The sequence below is a fragment of the Scleropages formosus genome, chromosome 3, assembly GCF_900964775.1.
Source record: "Scleropages formosus chromosome 3, fSclFor1.1, whole genome shotgun sequence".
Lineage (NCBI taxonomy): Eukaryota > Metazoa > Chordata > Actinopteri > Osteoglossiformes > Osteoglossidae > Scleropages > Scleropages formosus.
This window is the reverse complement of record NC_041808.1, coordinates 13,224,798-13,248,497: the sequence shown is the minus strand read 5'-3', so window position 1 is coordinate 13,248,497 and position 23,700 is coordinate 13,224,798. Positions and strand designations below refer to the sequence as shown.

Genomic DNA, 23,700 nt, shown 5'->3' with positions numbered 1-23,700 from the left:
TCACTGTGGGACATCGAAAACATACATTTTTTAATGACATTCCTTTGACAACAACAGTGAAAAAAGGTTCTGGTATTCACTTAGGAGGGGGGACTCCTGTGGCAGGCAGCCCATGTTCTGTTCAGTTGTATTTATTTGTCTGGCTGCTGAAAAGTTATGAAAATGTGCCAGGTAAACCCTTAGCTATTGGTACTATGTCGAGCGATGGAAGGCTTTTTATAGCTTGTGTAGAAAAACGCAATATTGTTTTTATGCCTCACATTTCTGCACTTGTATACAACTCCAAACAAAGGCTTGCTACAACGGATGGACAATGGAAGCTTTCTGGTTGTGTTCGCTGAGCTTTGCTTTACATGTGCAACGTCCAGTTTTTGTAGTAGAGGCAACAGGATTTTAGACGCTTACCAAAGTAATTTACATATGTGTTGTGCGTGCGCATTTTTATTCTTCCCTTATATAAAGTTAAATTATTAATTTCACTACAGCTTGCAAACATGGTCAATATAACGGATCTAGCACATTCACCCCAGAGCTCCAGGGAAGCTACCTAAAGGTCTTACAGTACACATTAACAGACTGTCATTGCAGTACGATCAAAGGTGCACTTTTGTCATTCAACCCCGTAGTTCATTCAGCTTAGTGCTTATATTATAGAGCGCTGTCCATCTTCTCTAAATTCTTAACAAAATGCAGAGATGATAATGAAATAAATAAAATAAAAGTTAAATATATTTTTTCCACTATTGATAGCCAGACAAGCAACAAATATGTAAATAGTTCCGACACAACTACACTGAATAACTTTTTATTAAAAAAAAGAAACTGTCAGTGCACTTTGCCTTGTTTGTCCTGTCATCTAATAAGTGTAGTTGCTAATAACTATGTGGAATATACTGTATGTGGAATGGAGGATGCAGAGACAGGGCAGATTTATTGGCTGGTTTCCACACCAGTGCGATGTCTGCTATGTTAAATAGCTTTCCCTGGCACATCAGCCCAGCCGGCCGCTGTGCTACGCATTATTTGATAAGACCTGCTTGGAATCCAGAGCTTAGAGCACATGCTGTTTTCAAGGTCTGATATTCTCATCCTATTTGGAAGATAAAACACCAGTGTATACAGTATGTATATAGTGTTTTCTCACATATCAACATATCCCAAAAGTATATTTAAAAATATACTGTAAATGAAGTCTTGCATATAGAAAACATTAAAGAAGAAAGAAAGTCCTCTACATGTGAAATAAATCATTTTGAGGCAGGCAACTCAAGGAAAACAGTACAAAGACAAGAGCAAAGAAAGCAAACGTGACAATTTAAAGTGAAATGACAGCCCTTTTACATGATTAGTGAAAAAAAATGTGGAAAATAACCCATCATTTGATATATAAAATACATATACTGAACTCCATAAAACACAATACATGTTTAATGCTCTGGTTTTGGGAATTAACATGGATAAACAAAAATGTCACACAGTAAATAGTGTACTTTGTGTAGTGTAATGAAACTTTAATGGGTGTTTTCTTCTTTCTGTATTGATGAATGTTCAGCAGTCTGAGCCTTATGCTGAAAGCAAGCACTTACAATGTATGATTAGAATAATGCATTTTTTTCAGCACCTAGAAAAGCATTGAGCATTGAGCATTGAGCTAAGCGCTGCAGAAAGGTCCATGCCCAGTCAAGGATTATTTTAGAATGTGCTGGAAAAGAAACTGCAACTAGGGGATGAAACAGCAGAATAGAAGACTGCTGTTTGAACTTCATGAGTAAAGATACCCAACATTTCTACTAGCAACTAGGATAAGGGTGCTCAAACTAGTGCAGAATCCAAAAAAAGTTTTGTGCGTGAAACTCATTAACATATGTAAACATATGTTGATACGTGTAAAATTTTATCGTTTGTCATGAACGAGGTTGAATGGGGCAATATTTACTGAGTCTGAGGTTTTTTGTGCGACTAGAGTTTTTAAAGAGCATCCGTGAGCCCTTTTCCTTTTCTCGTGTCCTTGAGTATCAGGTCGGGGCTATGGATCAGTAAGTAATTTAAAATGGATTAAAACAAAAAGCCAAGGCGCAACACACTGCAAGGAGAAAAGCAATGAGCTGTCGAGAGAGGAGAAAAGAAGTGCAGAAGCGCTAAATATCGTTTTTTAAAGATCGTTTTAAACATACAGTATAACTATTACTTGTATATTTCTAGACGCTCCATAGGTGTTTTTTTGTCTTTGTTGACTGTTGCCCTCATTTAGAGTAATTTAGAGCATGATATTGTCAGTGTGAAAAAAAAAAGCTTCTTTTTCTATTACACTTTAAGCAGCTACTGCAGATGCACAAGTTTGTTTAACAGACACTTCTTAGATTGCATATGCAAATCATAACAGTGTAACACTGTTGAACGACTGCTTTGTAAACTGAGCATACGTACTTTCTCATCAGCTGTCGTGATAAATCTACGTGTAAGCACAGATTTGTTTTACTAAGAAACAAGAAACAAACAGAAGAGGAAAACGGAAAAGTATGGCATTTGCTGAGCTACAGTTTCATTACATGGACACGGATTTTATCCAAAGCAATTCAAAGACCCTGTTCAACTGTACTGCTCTTTGTGAGACCTCAGTGAGCAACCTTAAGGCGTTCTTAAACAAGATGCTGCCTTTTGCATATTTTTCAGACTTGTAGGATAATGGTTCCATAATACAAGGCAAAGAGTCAAATTAAAATCCAGAGAGTGAGATGCTATCTAACTGTCCTTTCTTCTGAATTTAGCATCCATTAAAAAGGCAGTGCCATGAATACGCTGCACATTGTGGGGCTTCACTGCTGGTTCTGGTGTAACAACCTCGGTTCTTATAAAAGCCACAAAATTCCTAAGTCATCTAATGAAAACAATTCAAGTGCTTAATTACTCGAACGGTGGCACAGCGAGTAGCACCGCTGGCTCATATCGCCTGGGTAGCGTGAGAGGAGTTGGGTTTCATTCCCGCTCAGTTTGTGTGGAGCATGCATGTTCTCCTTGTATCTTTGTAGGGGTGCTCTGATTTCCTCCCACAGTCCAAAGACATGCTCTTCAGGTTCCTCCATAGTGTGTGAGTGACAGAGAGAGTGTGTTCCGCTGATGTATGGATGAGTGACCCAGTGTAAGTAGTGTATCTAGCAGTGTAAGTCACCACGGTGAATAAGATATGTGGGCTGGTAACACTACATAGAGTTCATTGGAAGTCGCTTTGGAGAAAAGTTTCTGCTAAATAAATAAATGTAAATTACAAAGCTGGAAAAAAGAATCCCACCTCACCCAATACATGAGGTGTAAACCCCTGCTGTAGATCATCATAAAAGGGGAAGTTGATATTTATTGTACATATCCTTGAATGGGGCCATTTAGTGAAGAAATGAAATGCAAACTCTTGGCAATGGCCTGCACGTTCATATCTATCTCTGTCTGCAAAACTTCTGTAAAGTACAAAGCGAAAGCTAAACTTTGCACAATTATTAAAAAGGTGACTGTAGATTTATTTAAATATATGTGTTATCTGTGAATTACAGTTTTAATAAGTGACCAGACAAGTCACTTGGGTTAGCTTGGGTTTTTATTGCTACACACATAACGAATATAAAGTACTTATTTGTAAAGCAGGCCTCCAAATTACAACCTGCTCCAATAATAAATTAATAGAAAATGGTTAGATTGAAATTGCTTAATCATTTATTGTAATTTGCAATGCAAAAGATGCATTGTATATCTGATTCTTTTAAATCTGAGTGAGAAAGGCCTTTACAATTATCATGCTATTCAGGTCTCGGTCATCCAAAGGTCAGGTTGCAATGAATTTTTAGACCTGATCTGAAGTCTAGAAGGCAACATCCACTTCTGCAAGATGACAAGCCCTAAATGATATCATCATTAAGGAAACCATAAGATAACATTTAAAAAGACCCTGGATAAAGTGATGAATCTGTTTCGCCCCAGTGGATTTAGATATGAAATGCTCCAGTGACAGGTAATATTTTGATGTCTGTTATTAACTTTTGCTTTGTGTGGGTGCATATTATTTTGGGACCTCATGGTCAAAGACATCAATGAAAACGCCTCTAGTTAGATTTATTACCCTTTCACGACTGCATAAGGATGAATGCAGTTTCTTCTCCAATATAAGCAAATTTTCATTGTGTTAGCAGGATGTCTGTACATATAGTTATCAAACTGATTAAAAATATGCCAGTGAAAGCACTCCCAATTTAAATGTTCAAGCACAAATAAGGAAAAGGCAAGGGAGAAAAGTCAACCCAATTAAAATCAATCACGTAAGCCCTTACAGATGCCGGCTTGGTGTTCTAATGCAAATTCCGTGTACAGATTCTGTTTGTGGTTGCATAGAGAGCAGAATCAAATTCTCAGTAAATTTCCTGTTTTCAAGGTGAGTATCTTGTGTGTGATGGTTGTTCTGTTTTGGATCTCCATTCTGAGCACCTAATTAGATATTATTCATTTTGCATAGATTTAAACTTCCTACGTGTGATCGCAGAGTTGTTAGCAATTATTGATGGTCCCTTTTAAGATGACGCAACAATTAGGGAAAAAATAGTCTGACCTAAATTAATGATTAATAAGTACTTAATAATAAATATGCAATACAACTAAATTGCTTATTACATACCTTACTGAATAGTCATAATCTCACAGTAGTGAACAAAAGTAGATGATGAAACACAGCTCCACTTTATCACTTCTTCAGTTAGGCTGCAGATGGTCTGGTGCACTATGCCAAGATAGTCACGCATCAGAAATGTCAAATGATAAATTTTCATAAACAGATTGCCTTTGGAATTTAGGAGGAAACCAAAGTGGATGTGCTGAAACAACTTTAGCACCTTATTATGTCTTTATAATGATAAAAAGATCATATGTTGAATTTAAATGATAACATACTTAGATCATCATTTAGATCTTTGAACAGAATCATTTGAAACTCAGACAGGGAGGTTTAAATATCTAGTATGTAATAGTGGACCACAGGATAAATGTGGACCCGAATGCGTGAGGTTCCACTTATAATGGAGATGACAAACAAGAGAAACACTGCAGGTGACTGATGAAGTAGAAATCGCAAGACACAGGTGCAATTACAAACTACATGTTTCTAAGAATCAGGACCTCGGTTGGTAGGATGTTAAGATTCCGCAAAGATTGCTCTATTCTAAAGGCTAGCCTGATTGCTATGCAGTCTTCTGGTATTCTGAAGAGCGATAAATTTGGTTAAAATTGGGGTTTATGACCTCTGGGGTCTTGTAATGCTGTGTAGTATTTATACTGTAAGAGCTTTAAGAGTGTACAAACAAATGGAGATGCATTTTATTTGGACAGATTTTAAAAGGTGAGACAGCATAGTTTTCACCCACTTCGTGGAGCACAAGAAACATTTCATGGAATAAAAAAAAAAAAAAAAAAAAATCTGTACCATTACAAAAGTGCTAGGACATGTGAGAACCATTAAGATGCAAGAGTTAAAGAAACTGTAACCAACGGCTGCGGTGAAGACGACTCCGACAACACATGTGTGTAAGGTAGAACGCTTATATAAGTCTACTCCATGTTTTTTGGATGATGATCAACACTGACTAAATTAGCTGCATGGTTCCTCAGTCACAGAGAGAGGAAAAAAGGAGCAAATAAAAAAGGTGCAAATAAAAACCTTCTAGCCCGCATCAGTTATGGGTTTCATTAATTATTATTTTTAGTGGCAATCTAATATTTTTCACACTTAACCATTTTTGCGAAGGAAAATGTTATTTTTTTATATTAATCAAAGATACTCATTAAAGAAACACACCCAAAGTCGAGTTTACTTATTAAAAGTGCTTTATCATCTTTCTCTTCTGGCCTTTCTAGATCTTTGCAATTTTCCAGGACATTGGTTGTCTGCGGCAGTGGGGGGGTGGGATTCGGGTAATTATATTTTAGTGTCACAGCCCCTCCCGCGTTCTCCTCCTGAGCAAGGTGTAAGTTGTTCCCTTGCTTCGTATGAATGTTTATAGCGCTCTTAATACCTATATTCTGAATCGAGAAGAACGAGACACAAATAGATGGTCTCTTCCTCGCGAGCTCGGTTGTCACCGGGGAATGCGCCAGCAGCCTGGAAGAGCACAGAAGAAGGAACTGCCTCAGCTGTCTTTTATTCTGGAGGCAGACTGGAAAAAAGAAAAACAAGCTCCTCTTTTATTTTGGTCCGGCTCTGCAACTTACACAGCACTTAACGCTGGGACTGCGAGCTTAATTAATACATGAGGAATCGCTCCTGTTTTTTTATCCCATTTGCTGTGTTAATGACCTGAACCTTTGCCTCTCCTTTTTTTGTTTGGTCGATCTTGGGGAGGAGGTTTGGGTGCAGGGTGAATTTTAATGAGGTAAACAGATTGAGATCTACATCAGTGAAGGCGTGCCACTCACTGCCAAACTCATTAAAGTAGTTACAGCAGCTAAGACGGCGGGGGGCTTCCTTCTGGAGACAGCGGTAGCAAGTGGGTTGACGATTTAAATGTCAAACCCAAGGAAGGTACTAGAATTCGGCACAAGTGGAGCATATAATTAACGACAGCTAGGAGCGAAAGGCCTGTTTTGATCTCGTATTCCTCTCCTTACCCCATCTTTCCCATCAGTTACCTTTTGACTTGGGCTGACATTCTATCATGGGCATTTGAAGCAAACTGTTGTCATCACATGTCCCCAGTGTGGAACCTGGCTTCCAAAACATGGAGGAAAAAATAACTGCTCCGCTGGGAATGAACGTCTACAAATGATATAATTCGAGATCATTCAGAGTCTGAACAGAGGATTTATTTATTAAGGCACGGATGCAGATGTGAGGGCATGCGGAGTATATTAATAATAAAAATATTTCACATTTTCCCTTACTGTCAGTGGGCTAGGGCAAAAACTGTATTTGCAAAAGTATTTTTGGGGGAGGCCACTGGTGCTTTGAAATACTGTAATAATGACACAACCTAATGTGTAAAAAAAAATCATATTAAAAAAATTATGGTACACCGCACAGTTTCATCCCGAAACTATTTATAGGGTTGGATGGTGTTACTAAAGAATTTCAGGAAAAACCACCCTGTTGTCAGATCCAGCAGCCACATGGGACTAGAACCAATGACATTCTGGTTACATCATAAGCTGTGGACTACCTGCTGCACTGCGAGTATTTAATTTTCATCCATCAATCCATTTCCAGCTACGGCTTATCCAATTAGGCTCACAGTTATCCAGAGCCAATACCGGGAAGCATGGGGACGGCATGCCAGGCCATTGCAGAAGTATTTAATTTTATCCGGATAAATGCATTACCAGATTATGACTGAGGCCGAATCATTATAGTTGCAAAATACACACAGTTTATTACAGTTTTCCTGTAATAATTTTCCCAGCAATAACTTGGCCAACTTAAATCCCTCAACCTATGATAAAAGAATGTCTGGCATATGTTCAAAAAAATGTGTCCTCAGTGTACAAAAAAGTATGGGAAACAAAGTTGTGAGTCAAACTGTACAAACTTAAAGGAATCCAAGATTGTTGTTTATAAAAGTTAATCAAAAGGAATACAGTGCATTGAAAACTGAGAACCGAAAATCTATTTAATGTATGGAACGTGCACATATTTATTATTGCTTAAACATAAAACATATCTGTCATTTCCTTTTTCCTCGTTGCATTTTTTTTGAAACAATGAATTCAGACAAAGCCTAAAATTGTATCACTGTAAATGAGTACCAGCAGTCAAAAGCACACTTATTATTATTCTCATTTAAGCAACAATAGACGTAGTGAAAGCACGTTGATATGAAAGTACGTTGTATCTGCCAATTAAGTGATTTCTTTTATGAATGCAAATATCACAAATGACAAACCTTTGCATGCAGTGCTTCCAAGAAAGCCTGATCCTTCTGCTGACACGCATGGAATGTTTTTAGATACCTTACAAACATCTGTCTTTCGGGTAAGTAATATGCCACTATCTGAAGAATTCTGTAATGATTTATGAATCATGAATCTCACCGTGTGGGTGCTGTAGCAAAGCCATTAGGTGACCAACCCGATATATTGGCAAACTACAGTATGTGCTGTCAGCGGTGGAAAATCGCAGCCTCCCGCATGTAAAGTGCCTAATTTTTGACACTTTATGGCTCTAAACTATTTATGAATCTGAAAAGATGCAGGATGACTTTTATCCAGGGTACGTGGTGGACTTACAAATTATTTCCGTGTACTTCAGCTACACGTTTGCTCCCATAAGCAAACCGGACATTTGTTTTTTCCCGCACTTAATAAGCATCCGTGTTGTATAACTTGGCCAGGAAACCGTGAAATATTTCACTGCATCTTTCTGCACACACCCAGACATATCAGAATCTCTTTTGAAGTTGCACAAGAGCAGGCCTCGGTTTGACATCTGTGCGGCACAGACACCTTGTTTATAAGTTACTGTTGGAAAGTTGCTTGCTAAGTCTTCAGCTAACTAGAGCAATGACAGGCAAATAACAGGCTTTATTCTGTTCCCTATTCATTAAGAATTCTGTTGGATAGTGATCACTGTTAAGGCAGTGAAATGTGTAACCGTTTGTCATTCGTTGTGTTTGTTCCTTTAAATAATGAACCATTGTCTCAGAACACGATTTTGTCCACAGTCACTATGTTACAGGGCAAGTAATAATTCTCTTGGAAGTTAACCGGAACAATTTTTGGCTCAAAAAATTATGTTCTTTCATAACCCTTGCCATAGCTGTTTGTTTACTCATAATTTTCCATTCTTGTTTCTGTATATATTCTGTTTCGCATTAACAAAAAAGTTGTGCGAAACCACAAAAAAAATGGCAATGGCACAGTTCAGGCACTGCACATTTTTTTCCCCCACGTTATCACAATCTCACAATAGAACAGAGAAATGGAAATAGGTTGTTGGATTTTGAAGATGGCAATTGTAGATTGTAAGAATAAGCCCAATTTCATGTACAGAGCAGTGGGACAGAAAAAATAGGTAATCCAAGTCACCTTGGTGTCATTACTCAGATATTACTGATGTCTTTTGGCTGGGAAAGGTGGCTTCGGGCGCTGACAGCGTAGCGGGGCACGTAGCACAGCTTCACTGACCTTATATGAATCTGTATGTCCGGAGTCAAGACAAGAGCTTTATTAGATTCCTTCCTTCTTCATAGGCATGACAAGGGTTTGCGAATGTTGCTTTTCTCATCAGTGCCATCTGCATTTCCCAAGCAGACACAATTAGAGCGCTAACAAAGTAATGCCGAAAGCAGAAACTCGCAGTCGCACCTGCGCTGACGGAGTTATCGCAGCAAAACACGACGACACACTAGCGCAGATGCAGGGGCCTCATCACTTAGGCCTGTAATCCCTGCATGAACTCCAGCAGGAGGCATTAACTCCAAGGTTGTGCTGGTGGAGTGGATAACACTGACACCTCACATGCAGATCCCGCTGCAAGGCTTACAAATAATTCCTATGAAAGTGGATGGGGACGGAGGATAACGCGTCGGAAAAAAGCCGCTGCCTGACATTAGCCCGCCTGTCCTATCAAGCAGGCTGCAGCAGGAACCTCGCGGTATCCCATTGTGCCAAACTGCAGACTACAATGTTCTCAGAAAGAGTATTCTGGAGCACATCGGACTGATGACACAGGACCGCTGAAAATAGAGTCTCGCGAAAAAAGACGTCGCCTGCCTTAACCGCATGCTCAGCAGCTACATGACGCCTCTGCCAAGCAGGTCTTGTCATTTGAAAACCACACCGGTTTTATGGAGCCGCTGGATTGGATCCAGAAAAATGAACCTATTGTTGAAGAGATGGGAACAGGAGCCACTGTTTGTGGCACAGCTCCGTGTTGAACCTCAGGGGCTTAATTGTAATACTATATCACCAAAATTCCATCCCTGTAGATGTCAACACCGTTTTGCCCCAACCTTTAATCACAACCTCAGTAGAAGACACCCTTAACAGCAGCTTCTACTGGTGTGCCAGGAGCCAAACCCCCCTGTCAGATCTGTATGCTGAAGCACTGAAGCTAAACAGAGCTGGGCTTGCGTGTAGAGCTGTGGAGTGCAGCAAATAGATACAGTGCTGATGAATGCTCTTTGTCTTAATGAGCGAGCTGACAACTAAAACATCATACTTGCGAGGCTTCCCCACACCGTGTAAAATAGTATAAATTAGCGTGCGGGATATAACTGCTTTACTTTGCGAATTAAATTCATTGTGGTTAAGTAACATGCAAAATGTGCAAAGGCAGCATTTGACTTTCGACAGCCTCGTTCCAAGACGAACCGGCTGTTGACACGACTTTCATAGATAACAGCAAAAGCGCAGTTTGAAATTCTACAGATGAAAAAGGCCCCTCATTTGAGGAAGTTGCTTCTAGGTCTATGAAGTCGCGATGGAACCATTTTTGAAAGCATGGGTACAGTTTGTGAGTGTATATACATCCATACATTTAAGAAAAAGACATCTGATACGTCAGTGTTCCATTTGATTTGCAGCGCAAGAAATAAAAATAAACATAAAATACTAATAAAATAAAAATGTTTAGGACTCAGAAGTATATATTTATTTAAGAGAGTAATCCAAAGTCAAAAGTCCAAAAAAAAAAACACTGTTTACTGTTGTGCAAAATTAACCTGACTTCACTTCTTAATCTTTGTTTTTAAAAAACAGAATGTTGTCTAATTAAATACCATTTGAAGGAAATCCCCCCAATACATGTTAGCTACAAAAACACGTGAGCTTCTAGATTTGTCGGCAGCCTATATACCAACATTAAATTTAGTTAACATAACTGACAAATCTGTTGAACACCTGCCTTTCTTTAATAAAGACACCATCAGAAAACATAGTTTTTAGTTTCAGTAACGGTGCATTTTCTTACTTCTCTGGTTCCTACCCGCCACACCCGTAAATTGCTCGTCCCTACCAAACAAATTAAAATCTAACTGTACGAATGCTATACGAATGTGTTATATTAAAACGGCTGAAATTCAGAGTTCCTATGTTAGCAAGGTGCAAAAAAGAATCAAAAAGTAATGATTCTGCAATCAACCTTCCGAGATAAGATCAGATGTATGCACAGTGGAACACATGCGAGTCAACAGGCTTAATGTTTGGATTGCGATTGTACCGGTGAACCGCCAAGGTGAAAGTGATCAACATTTATCAGCATACATAAGTATGTAAGCTCCTCGCTCTATTTTAAGAAGAAGAGGGATAACAACATTTACCTGGGTAAAAAAAATCTATCCAAAAAGTGCAAGAGTCCAAAGACCCTTCCACTAAAGTACATAAATACATGTACCATGCTGCACAGAATAGTTAGCCACAAATAATTTTACTCATGTCAGAATTAGAACCATTTTCAAAACTGCTGATGTATACCTTTGAACTGAGAGAATAAATTACAGTAAAGTGGTCTTATTGTGCACAGCACAGTAGATGCCACAGCATAATTGATGCCGTGGTTAAAAACAGAAGGCAGACTCACCTTTTAAGTGGATTTTGTTCTCAGGGCTGTGTACCAAGACAGAGCTGACGGAATCCAGACTGTCATAGTTACTGCATCCAAGCGGCCCAGTTCTGGTTTCTGTAACCTAGGAAACAGAAGGATACTTTAATTCCTTATTAGTGGCAAAAATGTGTACCTGTTTGTTTAGATTTTTACCACTAACATGTGCAAGGCTGTGCCCGTTTCTTTCAAAGTAAAGGGCTTTTTCTATTCAGACAGTCAAGGCAGAAAAACCCACTCATTTCAAATAATTTGTTAATAAAGAACAAATCAGTAGCTGATTGTGTATAGTAACATAATGTTACAAACTGAATTTTTCAAAAGTGCAAAAATGTGGGACAGGAAAAAAATCTGCAAATCTTTATTTTTAGAGCAGAAAACAGACTGAAATAACCTGTATAGGAGAATACAACGTTTCATTACAAAAACATTGTAGAGCCGATATAAGGCGGACGGCGGGGCCCAAACTTTCACGGCAGGCTATAAATGAGTCCGTGTTGTAACGAGTTTCTGCTTTTTGACAAAGGCTGAAAAAAGTTTGACTCCAGTTTACTGCCTGCTGAGACAAGGTGAACGTAAGTCGAAGTAACCGTCAGCGTACATATTTCGTCATTACTAACAACACAGAACAAAGTGCAATTCAAAAATTCTTGTTTTTTTGGATGAACCGCAATAGACAAAAGCATAAATACGCAACTAGTAAGTACAATTTGAAACGCTAAAACAGATCAGCAAAGCATCCAAAAAAGCATAATTTGAATGTGTTTTCACCCCCACATAGCTATTGTTTGAATGAATCTGAGTGTAGCTGCGGCTCTTGCTAATGGTTTTATACGGTAAATGAAGAACGCTCGATTAATCCGACTGCAATTTGTTGCAAAAATGGCATGTAAGTGTCCCTTGATGAGCCCAAATGAAAACCAAGCAATGCTATTATCTTATGCGAACGATGTTGAGATGAGTGACACATGTTCACGCCGGTCCCATCCGTCTTCTTGTTCCCTGGATGTATAGAGTGAGCTGTGTCCTCTGTTCAGCTGGTGTGACCATTAATAGGATGTGTTCCTCCAACTTCCCCAACTTTTTGGCAGCGGCGTTGCCTCTGTCCTGGTGTCTACCAGTAGTTAGGCTAGACTGCAGAAACGTGCGCGCCGGCTGCAAAGCCGCAAGGGCTGGCTGACGACACTTCATTAGACTTGACAACTGACGTTATTTAGACAGCGTTGTCAGTTATCTTGGCTCACAGGCATCCATTTGCACAGTTCCTGGGTAGAGAAGATGAAGGGTATGTTTGCTCCTCGAGCATCTCTCCGCTGAAAAGGGAAGTTATACAAACAAGCAGAAAATTTTTTTTTTTTGTAAATAAACTGCAGGTGTCCTGACTTGAGAGTTGTTTGAATCATTAGGAGCATCATATATTTAAAGAGTTCCCAAGGGCAAAAATATATCTGGGAAGATAATTTACTCTTTTCAGCTACTCACAATCGTTACTTTAAACTCAATATCTGCAAAACATAAATAATATGAACAGTTTATGGGCATGTGGCATTCAGTCAATATCACAGCATACGTGTTCAAATACGAAAGCTTGTTCACGGTCTTCAAGCCAAAATCATACAATACGAAGCAAATAGACCTGGATTAATTCAGCTGGTGACAGCTGCCTTCTTTTACCGATAAAATTTCACTGTGGCAGATATAAACACATATTTGAGAAATGCCTGTTTCTCTGTGAGCTCTCCAGTGTTCCCGGGCTCGGTTTTCATCCAGATATGCTTCGTGTAATTTAAAAACACATTAAGTCACACCTGCAGCTTTTGTCAGCACTCAGAACCTCTTAGCCAATAAATTACACAGCGGTCCAAATTTCGATGAAATGTACGGTGTACTTTGGTAGAGGAATATTTAAAATTGAACTTTCTCAAAAGTGTTATAAGAGTACTAACCGTGCAATCTTCAAACGCTGCGATTTCCCGTGTTGTTCACTTTAATGCGCACATTAAAAGAAAGGTATTTTGGCTTTGCTCGGATATTTGATGGCGATAGTGGGTGAGTGACAAAGATCGGGGGAAAAAATCACAAGCAAAACCCGGCGTTCCTGCATAACCGTTTCCCTGGAAAACCAAAGATAAACTGTCAGCACAAACAGGGGGTCAAAGATACGCTTTGACATAATATAATCTGGTAGATATTCCGAAGTTAATCTTTTCCACATCATAGATTGACTAAGGCCTGAGCTGCTCTATAAAACATGTGTGGATGGAGAAGACAAGATCAGTGTGAGGAGGAGTTGAAATACTGTGCTATTTATATTGCCTCAGGAGAAACTTTGGTTAACGTGAAAAACATATAATGTTCATAATTTTATCTTCAGATCTGGCAACGTTCTCACACGCCCTGCAAATGATATTCTGACTCTGATTCATATTCTAATGCAATATATTCATATTAAGAGTGAGCCCCTGTTCAGGCTCCCTAAACTTTTGCTAGACGGCAGTATTAGTGAAACTATAAATACAGTTGTTTTGGGGTTGACTGCGAATACTGCTGACTTGCAGATAGCTAGCTTGCTTGGAATATTATCGTAGACCCGGTAGAATAAAAACATGCAGTTCGAAGGTATGTGCCTTTGCAAACCATAATGGTGGTATAGTGGTCTAACACAATGTTAATCTAATGCACAGAGAACAGGAAGGGGCATTAATTCACACTCCATTACATTTAGGGCAGCATGGTGGTGCTGGTACCTCACAGCTCAGTCTGTGTCATTTGCATGTTCTCCCCATGTTTCTCTGGGTGTCCTCCAGCTGCTCTGGTTTCCTCCCGCAGTTCAAAGATGTGTGTTTCAGGTGAAACGACTCTAATTTAGGTATATGTGTGTGTGTGTGTGTGTGTGTGTGTGTGTGTGTGTGTGTGTGTGTATATGTGAATGAATCAGTGTTTGTGATGCCCTTTGGTGTTCTGGTGACCCAGAGTATACCCTGCCTTATGCTTCTGGGATAGGCTGAGGAGCACCTTGATCCTGTACTGGACAGGTGGCTTTTGACAATAAACTGTAATAATTTTTTTGTTCCAGGTTTTCAGAAGGGCTTTATTCCCTGTCCTTTCCATACTGATCAACACAACCTTCTGCATGGTTTACAGTAAAACAAATCTGCTGAACTCAGCAAGTGTTTACTTTGTAGTAATCCTGCCAGGTGCTGCTGCTCAGGTGGAACCTGCGTATTCTACCACATAAATGTACAATTCGAGTGGCCGGCAACAGGGTACGACAAAAGCATTTGCGATGGTGAGGTCATCAATACCTCCTCTACAAATATTCCAACAACTGCCAAAATGCCATATCAACACAGAGATGAGTTTTATTTATCCTGTAACCAACCACCTGCAGAACCAGCTTAAAAGAGTACATTGCAGAAAATGGTCATTTAATGTATATATAATATATATAATATTTACATGTGTACACAGCTGTTGTTTACTGGTGTGTGGTTATAGTTACTGTGTTCCTTTTATTATCCAAAAAAAAAAAAAAAAAAAAAAAACCTGCTTCAACAACATATTTCTGTATTGCTACCTTCCACCTTTGTGGTAAATTCCAGTTTTGATTTTAATTCTTCAGAACCTTTGGCAACATGTTATTACTATTATTATGTACAATCCAGAAAGAAAAGTACTTCTTTTATAACCCTATATCAACACTCCACACTAAAATAACTGAACACAGGCCACCTCTGTGCTTTCCATGACTGTACAGTGAGTCTGTGCATTATTTATTTAATACATTTTCATTTTTCACATTACAGATTTTCATATGAACAAAACTCAGTGCCGCAAAATAAAGTCAATGGGAATATGCAGTTTCCTGTAAAACAACTTTAAGAGAATGTAAAGTAAATTCAGTAACATACACTCACACTCAGACATGAGACTATTTTATTTAAAAGGTCATTAATTTATCCGAAATTTGTAAATTCCTTAGATAGTGTTTACAGTGTTATGCACGGTGCAGTTAATTTTAGCAGTCTGTGTATTGGCCCACTGGGAACAGGCCCAGTCTTAAGGTAGATGTCTTTTTATATGACAGTATTTTATTTTAATTAAAACAGTTTGATAGAAACATGGTTATTGAAGGATTTTTTTTTTTTTCCCTTTGTAGACATTGTTTCTTGTTTTTTTTTGTCAACGTTCTTTGCCATCAATGTAAGTTCATAACTAAAGTTTCCATTTACACATTTATTATAAAAAGCCACTCTTCTTGGTAAATAGTGCTTAGCAAAGTGTTATCCTAAATAAATAAACATAAATAAGCATTTATGTTCCTAGAGAACTGCCTTGTTCTTTTGTCAATTAGCTGCTGGAAATAAATAACCCCTTCATTATTGCTTTCAGTCATAGTGTTTATGAAAAAAAACCCATTAAGTGGTCCCTTCTTCCTTTCTCCAATAATAATCAAAAGAGGTTGATGTCTCTATGTTAATTACCTTTATTGCAGAAGTGGCTATCTGCAGGTGGTGCAGCCTCCTCAGTGTGCTCTCCCGGTCAGTGAAGTAGGATGCTGCTAACTGGTGTAAAATTTCCAAGGACACCATCGAGTTATTCCCATTGCTCTCTGACTTCTTGCTGAGCTTCTGCTTGTCCAGGAATATTGTGAGAGATTCTTCTCCTGGGGAGAAATGCAAATGCTGTGATTCCGGCTCGGAAGAAATATTTTTACTTGCTTCCTTATCTCTGAAAATGTCATAATATAATGCAAGACAAATCTGTTTTGCTGCAGAGCTGAGCAAAAGAAGAGAAAAAAGGTGGCATTATTGGAAAAGATCACTTTTAACAGAATTTTGGTAAACTTGAATATATATCTAGTCTAATATATTTGTTTCCTAGCTGAGGAAACAGAGATAAACTTGGGTATTATTTGGGTTTTACTGGAACAATTCAAGATAAGTACATTGATCAAGGCTGCTATAACAGAAGTGTGGAGTGGATCTTGAAGTACCTACCTTCAGGTTACATTTATTACTTTAAAATTCAGAAATTTAAATCAAATTTTTCTATAGTATGACTCAAAAATGCAACTCAATGTAGGCCTATAGCAATACAAAAGGCAAGGAGGCAAGTTGTATTAATGATCTGTGTGCATGCAATCAAAAGGTTATATAAGCCCTATTGGAGAAATAATCAAAACATTTTTCAGAAATGTACAGAAAATGAGCACGGGATATAAAAACTTGAAAAATGGAATAGTACAGTAGAAACTTTTATTATTTACAGTAGCTGTTAATTTCATAAATGGCACTTGAACAAAAATAGCTAAGAGTTTTACATCATTGTATCATTTCATACAGCTGGTGATTTTAAAGAAGTGACATTAAGCTCTTGGTCATGGGTACAAGAGTAATGTCTCTCCTGGGATGTTATCCTAACCAGCATCCTATAACATGCTGCTTGCAGTACCACAGAAATGATCCTTTATCTCCCCAGGTCTTTGATGGGGCAAGTAATTCGAGGAGACAGTTAGAAAGTCTGATTAGCATGGAATTAATTACCTCCTCCCTATTTTAAATATTGCTAATTATCACAGCTCACCACAACTTTGGTGCCGCATTGATCTTCCTTTTCACTCCAGAAGTGCAACTTTAGCTACAGTCCCAGAGGTATATAACAGAATAATTAGTGTTTGGACCTTAACAGCAGTGCTCCATTAATGTCAAAATGATCATTTAAACCGTTTGTCCAACTGATTATCTTAAAGATGCCAGCAGGAGAAAGGGGAATTTATCTGCCAAAATCATATTAATCACTAAAGGCCAGACATTTAAAGATTATCTAAGCAAAAAGGCTGGGAATTGGTTACACTGATATAAGCTGCACTTGTAGCAGATGTAATGTTAGTCAGTAATTTACTGAAATATATTATGCAAATAACACTTGTCACAAATGAATACACAGGTTTCTGTGTGTTTCATGAGGACATTGCCTGGCCATGGACAGTTGCCACCAACCAGGTCCTCACATTCCAGTATGGCTTGGCTGTCGATCTCGTCTTGCCTCATCTCATCTTGTCTTTGCATCTGCAAGGTTTGAAATTGCATATATCCCACCGTTCTCTGTGTTACCGTATACAGAAACGGGATTCACATCATATGTAATTATATTATTAAGTTTGTTGTGAGACTTTTCAGACCACTGTTATTTTTATGTTTTTAGTGTATTGGAAGTGACATGTTTAAACTGTGTAAAAAATTACATTTTTTCATTTAGCCGACACTTTCCCCCAAAGCGATTTCCAATGATACACTACTTTCAATTATTTGCTCATTTATACAGTTGGGTAGTCTTACTGGAGCAGTTTAGGGTTAGTACCTGGCTCAAAAGTGCGACAGCTGGAGGTTGGATTAAACCTGCGACCTTTGAGTCCAAAGGCAGTAGCTCTAACCACAATGCTAGAAAATTAGTTACTATAAGCATTAAAGAGCTAGCTAACTTTTAGTTGAAATCTCTGCTGGAGGCAATAATGGAGGTAGAATGAATTCTTAAAATGTGCTGACTTTTGTATTTACAAGATTCCCATAGAAATAATCTGGGCAGACATGCATGATATGAATTAATAATTCTCAGGCTGTCTATCTGACGAGAGCCATTTGCTAGAAGACGCTGGAATATTTTCTGCAGATTTTGTGTCTTTTACAGTGAAAATGAAAGTAGAGTATTAAGTTAATTGCACATGATTTGGTCCAAGAAATAAAATGCGGTTTGCTGATGGAGTAACACAGCATTCAAACAGCTAAAAGTAACAATCGGCAAACACTGAGGCCCATTTTTAAAATCTTACGATCTTACAAAACCTTACAATAAATCTTACGTTAAGATACAAAGAATGAAAACACTTTGATGCTTTGCGACATTTAGCCCTCGACGGGAAACGAAACCATTAACAACACTCCACCTTAACAGAGGAGAGAGCCTGAACTGCAACTAAACACTGAGTGGAAATTCAAAAACTACAAAGATTGCAGCGATACGCTAGCGATGAATAATGGTCACTCATTACATTGACGTTTCAATACGTTGGGGATGCATCATTTTCCAATGAAAAAAAGTTTAATTTTATGTACATTTAAACACTACATCCATAAAATGCATCCAATTCATCACCTGATTTGGCATGCCAGAGCAGTGCATCGCGTCAGGGAGCAGGTGTCAGATTAATGTGCCCTTACCCAATTCACACCCCTGTGCCACTCTACTCTCTTTCCTCATACAGCCCTCCCACTAGTTGCCCATAACTTAAATGTGTGACAGATCAACAGGACCCCATAGCCATGGACAGCCAAAATAGCTCTCTGCTTTCAGGCCTCCCTTCCCCAGTGGAACAATACCAATTTCATTCCCCTTGTAGGGTCTTTGGGTCGCAATCGACAAATGTCACAGTTCAAACTTCGCAAAAAAAAGAAAAAAAAAAAACGGCATTTCAGGTAAACAAAAGTGATAAACCACAGGTGTAGTTTTCCATGCGCTGCTCCAAATTGCTGTGGGGTTTTGATGCTTTGGTTTATTCTAGAGGTAACATGGAAATGAATTCAAACAGAACGCATCATTCAGGTTTAATTGATGAATGTGTGCATGTGGAGTAGCCACAGAGACACAGTTTAAGAGTCATGGACAAAGCTTTAAGGGTTAGATAGCTCACCTCCCAGAGTGGCTGACACCAGGAAGTGGGTCCCATATTTCTTGATCAGGTTCTCATTGATTTGCTGCAGACTTGGCCTGCGGCCCAGGAGCCTCAGGTTGCGGAAGAATTCTGGCGCCAACGGCAAGGGGGCCTTGAAGAAATCCCTCTTCTCTGTTGCCAAACTGTTCACTTTCCAGTGGCTAAATTCCCTGAAACAACCAACATATTACATTTCACAAGAGTCGTCAAATATTTTTTTCTAATCCATTAAAAGTATTTTGTTGCAACAACAGGAAAAGCCTAAACCAAAAAGTACTCAGTTTCAATGTATTTTAAAAGCTTTACAAGCTAAATAACAGTGTCAAAGTTAACTGCATGACAGTGGAGGTAGAATCTAAACCATTATGACAAAACCAAGTGGTTTTTCTCCACGAGAAATTATTTAGGATCTTGTAAATTACATTATTAGTACAAAAAGGTTGACAAATAAAAGTAAAAGGTGTATCATTGCATTCATACGTTGTATAAGATACTGAGATATGGCAGGAAATTCATCAGTATTTTTTCACCTTTTGTTTTTTTAATCTGGATGATTTATTTTCATTGTGATAGTGAGTTTATTAATGTTATTCCGCTGCTTCTATGACAGGAGCACAGCATAGTATACGCTGTGCTCCTGTGTTTCTCCATAATTTATTAGTCATAGTCTTTTAGGTCATGAATGCCATGTCATTTCGGATTAATTTAACAATTTCTTTAGCGACTACATTATTGTAGAACTTTTGCAATATTTAGTATTCAGACTTTGTTGGGGGGGTGCGGCGGGTTGTGTGGGTTCGGCCAGTTCCTGGTGTGTGGTGGGTCTGGGGTTCAAGCCCTTCTCGGGGTGCTTTGCGGCAGACTGCTTGTCCAGGGTGTGCCCCTCGGCCCTGAGCCCTCTGTCGCCTGGTAAGTCTCTGGCTTGCTGTGACCCCGCTTGGGAGAAGTGGTTGTTGACGTTGGCTGGTTGTGACTTTGCAGGTGAAATATTCAGTAATATTACTTTTTTAGTATTTAATTAAAAATGAAAATAGAAATTTTAATTAACATTCAATGTTGTATTTACTGATGTTCTTTTCCTTATCTCGACATTTTCAATACAAATGTCAACGAGGCATGATGAGTACTCTTAATATAGTTTTGTCAATTTCCATTTTTTTTTCTTACTGATCTCAGTGTCAACAGTTGCTACATTCAGGGTGTACCAGTCGTAGCCTAGTGCCCAGTGATTCCTGGACAGGCTCTGGAACGCCACTATCCTGACAAGGGCAAGCAGATAACGAAAGTGAGTGAATGAACAAGGAGATACAAAATTTGGTATTGCATTATTATCTGGTTGATAAATCATAATGCAATTAAAGGTAAAGTGAAAGTACTTATTTCACAGAACTGCAATTAAGTTAATTTCCTCCATCCTTACCAGTGACTGAAGTAGGTATAAGGAAACAAGACTGTCTGAAATGCACAGGACCACCACATTTGAGAATTGCACAGAAACAGAATTTTTAACATAACTACAGTTATACCAATATAAGCTTTTTTGCATTTACAATTAATTTTATTAATTTTCTCCAAAGCGACGTACATCTCAGAGAACAATTAAAGTTTATTACACTAACACAAGGAGAGCTCAAGATCCATGAGTACTTGTATACAGACTTTTTTGTTATCATTAAACGGATGACATACAGATGCATGTTTATTTAGAGATCCAGGTGAAGTGAGTCTAAAAGAAGTGAGTTTTGAGACCGTAAACTGAGATTCTGCAGATCTGATTCAGAGGTCATTCCACACTGGATCCAGAATCAAAAACTTTTGTGCTTTTGGATCTCTTGTGCATAGAACCAGCAGGTAAGCAGAAACGGAGAGTTCTCCACGCAACCCAGGTGGGCCTTGAACGTATGATCCCCTCTTCATAGAGGCCAATGGCCTATCCATTAGGCCACTGGACCTCATATAGTTTGCTTTGCATGTTCACCAGAAAAATCAAGGAGAATGACTAATAACAGAGAAACTGTGCAGCGGTGTTAGTCATGAATGTGTCCTTTTTTCTGTAGTAAAAGGCTTTAAATGAATCCTCGTTGCACAAAAACGATGCTTCCATGTCTAGGGATTGTTGGAGGAAAAGCCAATGAACAGACACAGCACATTCACTGCGCAGCGATAGGCCGCCCCTAACAGCATCCCTGTTTTTGAAATTAGCCTTTGTGCACAGGGCATTCCAAAGAATTTCTCGGAGTTAATTAGGTACAGTCGAGGGTGTACCATCCCTGCCTAATGATGATAGATAGTATTAATTAAAAGGCTTTAACATAAGCCGATTGCACCTGCAATTCTGCAGGGTTTTGGGGAATTTGTGCCCAAAACAAGCCAGCTCTGTAAATACTCTGTGGTATATTTAGATGACTGCTTGGCCAATAACATTTTTTTTCTGTTTTCCATTCTATTCTGCACTATTTAAGATTTATGTTGTGCCGCAAACTACATCTCGGCGCCTCAAGGCGTAGTCTCATTATTTATGTTCGTTTTTAAGCCAGGTGAACATGGTTTATGTTTGATGATACAGAAAGCCACAGTCTTCCTATTCCCTCTCTGCACATTTGTTTTAATGGCAACTCAGGGCCAGCCCTAATGTCAGCCACTTGGAAAGACAAGCCTTCTTTTCTCTATATTAATGTATGCACAGATACTGACTCTGCCACCCCTAAAAATCAATGAGAATTCATTTATTTTTTTGTTCCTTCCATATCAACTGTATGGAATTACTAATCAATTATTCATACTGGAGAATTCCGCATGGAGAAGATTTTTCTTGCAGACTTAGATTTATACAGCTAAAAATATGAATGAAAATTACTTGCTTGTCCTTATCTCCAGCGCCTCAAGTGCTCCAGCAGTCTACCACTGATTTTAAGGTTTTTCAACCAATTCCATCTTTTGTTTGCTATTTTAGTGTATTTTAATTTCAGCTCCAAAAAGTAATTGTTTAATTTTATTCACCCGGTAATTAACTAGGTTGGATTGTTTTTTTTTTTTTTTTCCAATCTGCTTGACTTGATCATTTTTGCCTTTTTTCAGTGCCTCTGAGTTTTCTTTTCATCAAGTTGTCTTTGTAATAAAGACTATTTGTTCGAATTTAAATTAGTGATGTTAATTGCACATTAGGCATTGAATCATTTAAAACATTAATCTGATGTTCTAGCCTTTCACATTCAGGTGCAAAAATAAGAAAATAAAACATAAGAAGAAAAAAAAAATAAAAGGGAAATTAGACTACATCAGTAAACAATTTTTTTTTTTTAAATGTGGTGATCACAGAAATATTGCCTTATAGAAACGTTGTGCTATGTAACCCACGATGCGTCAGTAAGAAAGAGAGAATGCACTGGCCTGGAAGCCCACCCAACCCACTGGGTTACATATGATGGGTTTTGCTCTTAAGCAAGGCACTGGATTATAAAAATCCATGAAAAAACTGCAGAGATTTGTAGAACTTGACAAACATGGGTGTAGACACAAGGGTAACCTGTGACAAAGCTTTGCGTAAAGGAAGTTAATGAACTTAATGGAGGTCACTCTGAAAGCTGAACAGACGTTGACTGAGAATAATATTGAGTGTTTCACCAAAGCAACATTTTGCCTTTGCCATTTGCTGTTTAAGCAAAAAATTATTCACTATTTGCAATGCAAGTGAAGCAGTGATTACCACTTTTTTCAAAAACTGGAAAAAAAAAAACTCCTAAATAAACATTAAAATAAGAAGAAGACGAGAACAAATAACTACGGGAGAAATCCTGAACTGCAAACCCGACTTAAACATGCTGTTGCATAAAACACAGTAACAAGTATGCTATTTACATGTAAATTTATTTATTTAGCAGACGCTTTTCTCCGAAGCGACTTACATCTCAGAGAACAACACAAAAATTGCATTACATCAACAGAAGGAATTGAAGCTTGATTAGTTTTGGGCAAAATGCAAAGCGGTACATACTTAAAGTTTGATTAATATATTCTAAAACAAAATGATATTGTCTTAAATACAAGAGAGCTGGTGGTGTAATGGTTGGAGCTGTTGCCTTTAGATCCAAAGGTTGCAGGTTTGAGTCTTACCTCCAGCTGTAGTACCCTTGAGCAAGATATTTGCCTTAAATTGCTCCAGTAAAATAACCCAGCTGTGTACATAATTGTAAGTTGCTTTGGAGAAAAGCATCTGCTAAACTGAAATATTATTCTTAATTTGTCCTCTACACTTGGCAGTGGAGATGTGATCTTGTGCTCCAAAAGAGTAGACACTGTTGTAGTGAACTGTTAGGGAGAAAAAATATATAGATTTACGCACCATTAAGGGCTCATGGGGTTTTCCAGTTAAATTTAACTAGCAGTAAATATTTGCTGGGGACAGCACTGGGAAAGTGCGACCTCC

At 38.4% G+C, this 23,700-nt stretch overlaps 1 protein-coding gene across 1 annotated transcript in view; it reads right to left on the bottom strand.

The window, feature by feature from the left end:
- brinp2 (bone morphogenetic protein/retinoic acid inducible neural-specific 2) overlaps nt 1-23,700 on the bottom strand; it is a 102,274-nt gene that overhangs the window by 37,874 nt on the left and 40,700 nt on the right. Inside the window, exons 3-5 of the mRNA XM_018753199.2 lie at nt 19,254-19,444; nt 16,048-16,229; nt 11,543-11,648 (exon numbers count right to left, since the gene is read on the bottom strand). Of these exons, the coding sequence (XP_018608715.1) occupies nt 11,543-11,648; nt 16,048-16,229; nt 19,254-19,444 (479 nt within the window). The remainder of the gene's footprint in view (nt 1-11,542; nt 11,649-16,047; nt 16,230-19,253; nt 19,445-23,700) is intronic.